Below are 7869 nucleotides of genomic sequence, written 5' to 3' on the forward strand. Positions count from 1 at the left end.
TTATCCTCTGGCCCTGGACCAGTAAGATCACCTCTACTGAGGCCATTCTGTCCTACAGAAATAGCCCATAGAACACTGGAAACATTGGAACTTTTAGTTTACAATTTTTTTTTCAACTGTTGACTCTTCTGTTCTTGTCCAAATTCTTAGAAAGCTTCAAGCACTTCACCTACTTGTTTCACATCTGTTGAAGGATCAGTCCAAGTCCTGTTGTTATCCAGCTGTTTTCAAAAGGATACCCTTTAAACATGTGAAAGTCCTGAATTGTCACTGAGCACCCCTCTGGCTCTCCAGACACAATAATGCTCTAGGGTAACCTTTGATGTGGGCACATCCCAGAGCAAGAGCTTGCTCCTTTTTAACTCAGCAGGAGCTAAACAATTCCCAAACAAACTTGTGAAAATGTGGAGCTGGTTCAAGGTATAGCTCTTGTCCTCCAAGACAGATGTAGGGCATTTCTTTCAATTCTGGCACTACTGAAGATGCAGATCATCACTGAAGTGTTAGGTGCTACTGGTGGTCTAAAATATTCCGATCTCTCTTCACCAACCGGTGTTTTATGTAATCCCGCTTCCGTTGTGCTGGCGCAAACTTGTTAGAGCCACACCAGGGAACTGATCTGGTTTCACAAGGAACCCACAACACTAAAGGCAAGTAGGTGACACATAGGGTAGGCTTGGACGTGGCTGCATCAGTGCAACTGAAGCAAGAGAGCAACTGCAGGGAGGGGAAATAACTTGGGTAAGGGTTGTTGCCCAGACACATCATTAACATGGTCAATTCACTTTTGTCCCACACTACCCATCCCATATTAGAGGAGTTTCAGTGTGCTCAGAGCTAAAGGCTCTCCTCTCTCTCACTGTCCCTGCCTCTCAGAGCTGGTGACATCAAAGGTTTGCCATCCAGGCAGGGACTGCCAGCATCTAACATCCCCAGCCAATGGATCTACATCAGCAAAACTTCATCATGCTAAGGTGACCTCCCAAGCACCCTCCATCCCAGTTTCCTAATGAAACATTCAGTAAACACACCCATTTCCTTTCTACACAGAGTCCACTTGTCCTGTCACAACCTCCATATGTGATTTGCAGGGCCTCAGCGTTTCTCTCCTCCTTCCAGAACACTGTGGAACAGATCCCCAAGCACTGTGTCTATGATGATATCCTTACCACCTGTCCATCCTTTCCATAACTCCTTGGGATGCTAACAAAGCTTGTGGATGTGAGTTTAGAAGCTGGGAATACTCAGTTGAAAGGACACCAAGAGCTTTTATTTAATGACATCAAATACACATGCAAAAAAGGTAAATATTCTCAAATCTAACCAGAGGTTTTCCCTTTAGGGGGCTTTGCAAATAAGGATGGCTTGATCTGGTCTCTAGACAGACCCCTCACTGAAAACAGCCTTGCTGCTCTTTCCTTCAAAGTGCCTCCACATTTCAGTCCCAAAGACATCAACCCCATCTTCAGCTTCTCTAGACCCAGGGCTTCCAGTTCTGAAGCAGAGTTGAACGCCAGCAGGTCTATTGGTTCTGCCTCCTGAAAAGAGAAAAATGTTTGAGAAAAACAGGAGTTCAAAAAGCTTTTGGACAACACTCTCAGGCACATGGTGTGATTATTGGGGCTGTCCTTTGCAGGACCAGGAGTTGGACTTTGATCCCTGTGAGTCCCTTATACCTCAGAAGATTCTATGACTATCCCCAGGAAAGTTCAATACTCCCAGGAAAACTGAATTCAAAACAACAGTTCACCATCGTGCCCAGCAGTTCAGTAGCTTAACCTCAGCTTCCAGAGGCACAGCAAAGCTGACAGCCCCTTTTTAGCCTGATGCAGAATATAACCAATATACCTCCAGCAGGAGCAGGAAGGAGGATGAAATGGTTTTTCTAATTCAGTTACACTGTAATAAAAGAAATAGATATAAAAGCACCACTTTTTCAGTAAGACTAACCCAAAGAAGTTCTGAAGTTCACACCTCATTCTGCTGCAAAAAGAAAATATGGACTAAAATTTCATCTGGAAAGGGAATTGGTATATTTGCAAATTGATTGAGGGTAAAAGGGACCTCTGCAGATTGTCTAGTCCAAGCCCAGGGCCTTGTCCACAAAAGAACATGGAATAGATGGGATAATTCAAGCGCTGGAATTTACTAACACTAAAAATGACACCAAAATCTAAGCCCATGTTGTTCAATATCTAAATGCACATATTGGTCTTATAGTCTGTACCAGAGAGACTTCAGAGCAAGTAATAACAGCAGTGGGAATGAGTGTACCCCATTATGCACTCAGCAAAAACAATTCTTGCTGGCAGAATCAGAACCTTTGTCCTGCTAAGCATACAAAACCCCAACTGGTTGCCTCATTATTCTCACCCTACTTCTAAAAAAAATATATTCATCAAGGACTCCTATAAAAATATTTCCACCTGCAATAACAATCTGCCACAGCATTGGTGGAGTTTCCTGTTCTAGGAATAGAAAGTCTCGCAAATACTGAGCAAAAGGTAAACAGTGAAGAATGGTAAACATCCTGTTTAAAATTTGCCAGCTCTAATAGTACAGTAGATGACAAGGATCTAATTGATCAGATTACATCTTTGGTCTTTTTCCCACTGAACTGTGATAAACTTTCACACATCAGAGTTCAGTCACTGCCAGTGGCTGACTTTCCACCCAAGGTGGAAAAAAAAATCCCAGTAACTCACTAGCCTGAAAAAAAGAGCTACACTTTGTTTTATTGCTAGAGTAAGCCCAGATTCATCACCCTCACAAATCTTTAACAGTAATATCATGCAAGAACCCAAAAAGCACAAGTATTGGCACCCTTTGCTGCCAAGTATCAGTTGGGCTTTCATCAGTGGTAAAAGCTACATTGCTGGAGCTTGCTTGCTTCTTCAGCTCTAAAAGCAGCTGAGGACACACCACATTTTGTACTGCTTCATACTTACTGTGCTCTGTGACTGGTTTGTTTCCTGTGCCTTAGCAGGAACATTTTCTTGCTCTTCTTTCTGAGCTTGAGTCACTCCATTTTTTCCTTGGGCCTCTTCCTTCGGGGGCTCTGTCATTTTACTGTTTTCTTCAGCCAGAATTTCAGCCTGCCCTGTGCACACCTCTCCTTGCAGATCTCTTCCAGAACCTTCTGGCTGCTCCAGTGGTTTCTTGCTTGCACTGGTAGATGGACTATCCTCTGCTGAAGCCACAGAGCTGCTTGAACACTCATCTGAATTTCCAACACTTTCATTGGATCTGCTGCCTGATGGACAACTTCTGTCAGATGCACAAGGGGAGTCATCCTTATTGTCATCCTCACAGCCTGAGCCTGTGGCCTCATCCAATCCTGGCCTGGCACAGGGAATATGTTACAAATTAACATGCATCTATTTTAACTTTTTTTCTTTTAAATAAGTTTTTTAATTGACACATTTCTCTTTCCAAAACCCACTTCAGAGAGATTTCACGACCTACTCTAACAGCTATTTAGGTTAGTTTAGTTAATGGAAGAGCTGTCGATACTGAACAGGACCTACAACCCCCCAAAACAGGTATTACAGCATTCCCAATACAGAAATGACTGGAATCCTTGACTTCTCTTTCATGTTACATTAGCTGAGAGATGCCAGGGGAGAAAAATAATCTTTTAAAGTTCATTGTAAATAGAACTCATTAATGAAGAAAATGACAATAGGAAGTTGTAGAGTACAATCATTTATAAGGGGTGGGGGAAGAAAGTGTCTGTTTTTGCAAATGAAATTTATCCGCTCCACCTGGGACAGAATTATAGGAATGCAGTAATGTTTACTTTCAGTTCTTTGATTTAATCAGTTCAATTTTCTTATTTCCATTTCAGTCTACATCTCAGACTAGATTCTGCTTACTTGGATGTACCTATAGTTTCATCCTGTTCAAGGCTTAAGACTTGAGTATAAAAACAAGGTGTAACTCTTACCAAGGACATTTTCTTTTTTCACATTTTGTTTCATTCTTTCCAGGCTCACCGGGACGTTTCCGACTCTTGCCACTTTCTGATGACACTGCTTTGCTGGCAATAACCTGCAAGCCTTCAAAACAAATTTGAAAGTGAACTTCATCAGTACACGATTCATACCTGTCCTAAGTTCTACTTATCTTTTCACTTCAGATGTAATTTAAAACACTAATGGAAAGAATCACTATTGCTGATATAGACTCAAAACTTGAACATAAACTCAGTAGCAGCAAAAGCTTTCCTGCATGGATTTACTAAGGCACAGAGTCAATTAAAATTGGATTCCTGAACTGAACTATCAGGTTCTTCAACCCATTCAGCCTCAAGTTTCACTATCTAGCTGACAGCAAGGGAACAATATGGAGATAAATAAAGTAACTACAAAGACCAGGAAGCGAAACAAGGTATTCTGTAGTTGGATCCAAAGTCAAGTTTTTATGTCCAACCTCTTTATAGTTTCACTGTGTAATTCTTACAGCTCAACTAGCAACACCACCTTCACAGAATTTGGCTGTTATGAGGTGACCTCGCAAAGCAAGGTGAAGCATCACACTGTTCAATAAAATTTAACACACACTTCAGACAAAGCGCAAAAATCAAATCAAACAAATTTCACTGGAACTTAAAATTTCATTCAATTGAAAGAAACCAATTTTTCTGCACATTTTCCTACTGGAGTGAGGCTAGAGAGGCTCTTAATCTGCTGTAGGCTGTGAGGCCAGAGTGAGGGCAGGCGGCAGTACCGATGCGGAGCGACTCCTCCTGGCGCTCGGCCATCTCGCGGTACTGCCGCTCGTACTCGGGGTCGGTGAACGTGTGCCGCGGCTCCGCCAGCTTCCGCTGCAGCCTCTCCAGGCGCCGCTGCTCCTTCTCCGCCTCCCGCTCCGCCTGCTTCTTCACCCACTCAGCCATCCTGCGCACGACAGAACCACCAAAATGAGCGCTTCCAGCAGCTGCTGTAACAGCAGTTCGCTGCTTGGCAGTTACAGAACGCTTCCACCACCTGCTAGCATGGGAGACAATGGGAAAAGACAACGGCACTCAGGGGAAATACCAAGGGAACAGACATTCTGCTGCAGAGAAGAGAGTAGAGTTTCTTTTGAAAGCCAGAAACAGCAGTTAAGTTCACACATCCCCAAGACTGTGGTTTTGCAGCTTCAGAGAGAACTGTGAGAATTCCAGACGAGGAATCCAAGAGGTGCAGAACAGTCTCTCAGATGCAGGCCGCAGTAAAATCACATCTATTTTGCCAGGAGAGCCCTGTTGGCTTCCAATCCACCTGCACTTAAGATTTCACTTTTGCTCTTTTTAGCATTCAAAATACCATTCCATTACTACAACAGGCTGTCATTTGGCCTCTTTTGGTAACAGTGAGCTACAGGATCAGGTTATTTCATGACTTCAGCTTCTAAGAAAATGCCTTACGCTTTTTCGTGGTTGACATCCCGCAGTCTCCTTCCACTGAGATCCCGACACGCCTCTCTGTTTGTCGTCTTCTCAATCTGAGCACCAAGGGCTCGCAGCATCGACCCAAACCCTTTCAGAGAAAGAAAGTAATCAGGAGTTAGCTAAACAGAAACAAAAGGAGATGAGCTGGCACACAACAGAAGAATAATTATGGAAAAAGAATACACAGAATTCAGCCCTTTCCCTCAATGTAACTGAAGTAAAGTTAAAAGTTGCACAGTGTTATGCTAGAGAGCCCCCCCAACAGATTTCTATACATTCCTCAGCCACTAATTACTCATGGCAAGACTGTTAATTTCTCTCACTCAGTCCCACCTTACTCTGTCTCCAGCTGAAGAAAGACCCTCATTTAACAAGTTCAGAGTGTGGATTAATAGCAACAGAATTCTTCATGCAACTGCAAAGTGCCAAGCACTGTTTTTGAACTGGAAACTGAAAAAAATCTGTACTTTTCAGCGCCCTAAAAGGACCTTTAAGGAGTGCTATAAACAGGCCACGCAGCCTGCTGTACCGTGAGGCAAAAAAAAGTATTGTGTTCAGCTAATAAACACCTTCAGTAACACAGTTAAAATACTTCATCAATATAACGAGTACAGCTTAGGTTGAATTCTTTAGTTCTTTGGCTACTTTGGCATCTTGGCCTTTATACGTTCTTTTTTAAATAAGAGAAGATAAAATCAATTAGGTCACATAACAGATGCAAATCACAGACTATCTGTGCCTGAAATACTTGTCCTAAGTGACCACGAATGAAGCTTCAGAGCCTAAGATGACAGGTCCTTTTCAACACAATTTCAACTCTGAAGTCACTTTGGTGCATGTTACAGATTTCTACTAATAGAGATAAGCTGAAAAGGGATGTGAGGAAGATCAGGACTGCAGCTTCCCTGGTCAATCCTCAGCTTTGCACGTACACTTTGGTTTCAGCTCTGAGACTTTGTATCAGTCACACACACAAGAGATCTGCCAATACCTGAGGACTCCTGCTATCAGTATAGACTATGGCACAGCAGAAGTTTTTTAACCTAATAATCTAAAAACAGTATAAACAACAAACCTCCTTTTCCACCACAAAGCCTTGGCTCCAGGCTATAAACGACTCCACTCTGCAACTCATCTTCATCACTGGCCAGTCGCCCGTTACACTTCACATACAAGCTTTCTTCTGGGATGTTCTAAAGAAGCAGCAAAATTGAGTCAGATCCTTGAGGCAGAGAAAATGAAACATTCTAACATAGCAAATCATTAAGCAGTCGTGTTTTCTTCCTTCCAGAGGGGAGCAAAAATCAGACAATCTGAAAAGCATGAACACTCTCTGCGGTGCTTGTTTTAATTCCTGGTCACCAAAGGATTGAACGCAGTCTAAATCAACTTGTAAACATGAACGGGGAAAAGCAATAACATGGGAAAAATTCAGAAACAACTTGTGATGAACTGACCATAACCTTCAATCCCTGTCCTCCAGTGCCACTGGTGGGAAGGAGATAGAGCCTGGGCAAGAGGGAAGGGAGAAGGGAAGGTGTTTTCAGGATTTATTTTACCTCTCATAATCCTGCTCTGATTTTGACTGGTAATAAACTAAGCTCATTTCCCCAAGTCAAGTCTGTTTTGACCGTGATCTGCTGAGAGCTCTCCCCGCCCTTATCTCGACCTTTGACCCTTTTTGTTCCGTTTTCTCTCCCTTGACCAGCTGAGAAGTGAGAGAACGGCTTTGGTGGGCACCTGGCGTCAACCCACCACAATGTGTATCTGTATATATATACACACACACACACATATACATATTGCAGATAAGAGGCTAAAGGGCTCTCTTACAGCAAACCCTCCTGCTCAGCGACAGCAACGCAAAGCAAGGGCGCACAGGTGGGCATCGCGACCGCCCTTCAGCGGGTGCCGGAGCAGCCTCACGGCGGGCGGGCAGGGCCGCGGGCGGCCTGCGCGGAGCCGCCGCCATCGGAAGCGCAGCGCCTCCCGAGGCCGGAGGGCCCCACACCCGCCTCCGGCCCCCCACTCCCCCGGCACTCACCAGCTCCCGGGCGCGGTCGCGGCGGAGGCAGAGCACGGAGCCGCCCCCGGGGGGCAGCGGCAGCGGCCGCACCCGCGGCCCCAGCGGGTCCCGCACCCACAGCGGGCCCGGCCCCGGCGCCGCCATCGCTCCGGCTCCGCGCGGTCACGTGACGCGGAAGCGGGCGGGGCGGACAGGCCCCGCCCCCGCTCCCTCAGCCCCGCCCGGCGCCTCTCGGCCCCGTTTTTATCTCATTTTGCAGTTTGGGGTTTCTATGTAAACGGCTGAAGGCGAATCCAGGGAGCCCTGCCATTCCAACTCGCGGAATTCGTGCAGCCCGCCAGGTCGTAAAGCCCTTCCACAGCCCGTCACGGACCGAGCGGCGGGAAGCGCGCGCCGTGGCTCCCACTGG

At 45.3% G+C, this 7869-nt stretch overlaps 1 protein-coding gene across 1 annotated transcript; it reads right to left on the reverse strand.

The window, feature by feature from the left end:
- Positions 1 to 1248: 1248 nt before the first annotated feature.
- On the reverse strand, positions 1249 to 7623 carry SDE2 (SDE2 telomere maintenance homolog). Its single transcript, XM_039568662.1, has 7 exons — positions 7479 to 7623; positions 6510 to 6627; positions 5411 to 5522; positions 4729 to 4898; positions 3947 to 4058; positions 2949 to 3342; positions 1249 to 1538 (listed from the first exon to the last, which is right to left on the reverse strand). Exons 1-7 carry the CDS (start codon positions 7602 to 7604, stop codon positions 1320 to 1322), a joined length of 1251 nt encoding a protein of 416 aa, XP_039424596.1. The 5' UTR covers positions 7605 to 7623; the 3' UTR covers positions 1249 to 1319.
- Positions 7624 to 7869: the final 246 nt, after the last annotated feature.

This window comes from Corvus cornix, chromosome 3 (assembly GCF_000738735.6).
Source record: "Corvus cornix cornix isolate S_Up_H32 chromosome 3, ASM73873v5, whole genome shotgun sequence".
NCBI lineage: Eukaryota > Metazoa > Chordata > Aves > Passeriformes > Corvidae > Corvus > Corvus cornix.

Excerpts from the sequence above, each read along its gene's own strand:
- SDE2 (XM_039568662.1), bottom strand. The coding sequence starts at position 7,604 with ATGGCGGCGCCGGGGCCGGGCCCGCTGTGGGTGCGGGACCCGCTGGGG. Across the intron at positions 5,523-6,509 it reads GCTTTGTGGTGGAAAAGGAG|GGTTTGGGTCGATGCTGCGA; the intron begins GTTTGTTGTTTA and ends TTTCTCTGAAAG. Across the intron at positions 4,899-5,410 it reads GATGTCAACCACGAAAAAGC|GATGGCTGAGTGGGTGAAGA; the intron begins GTAAGGCATTTT and ends TGTCGTGCGCAG.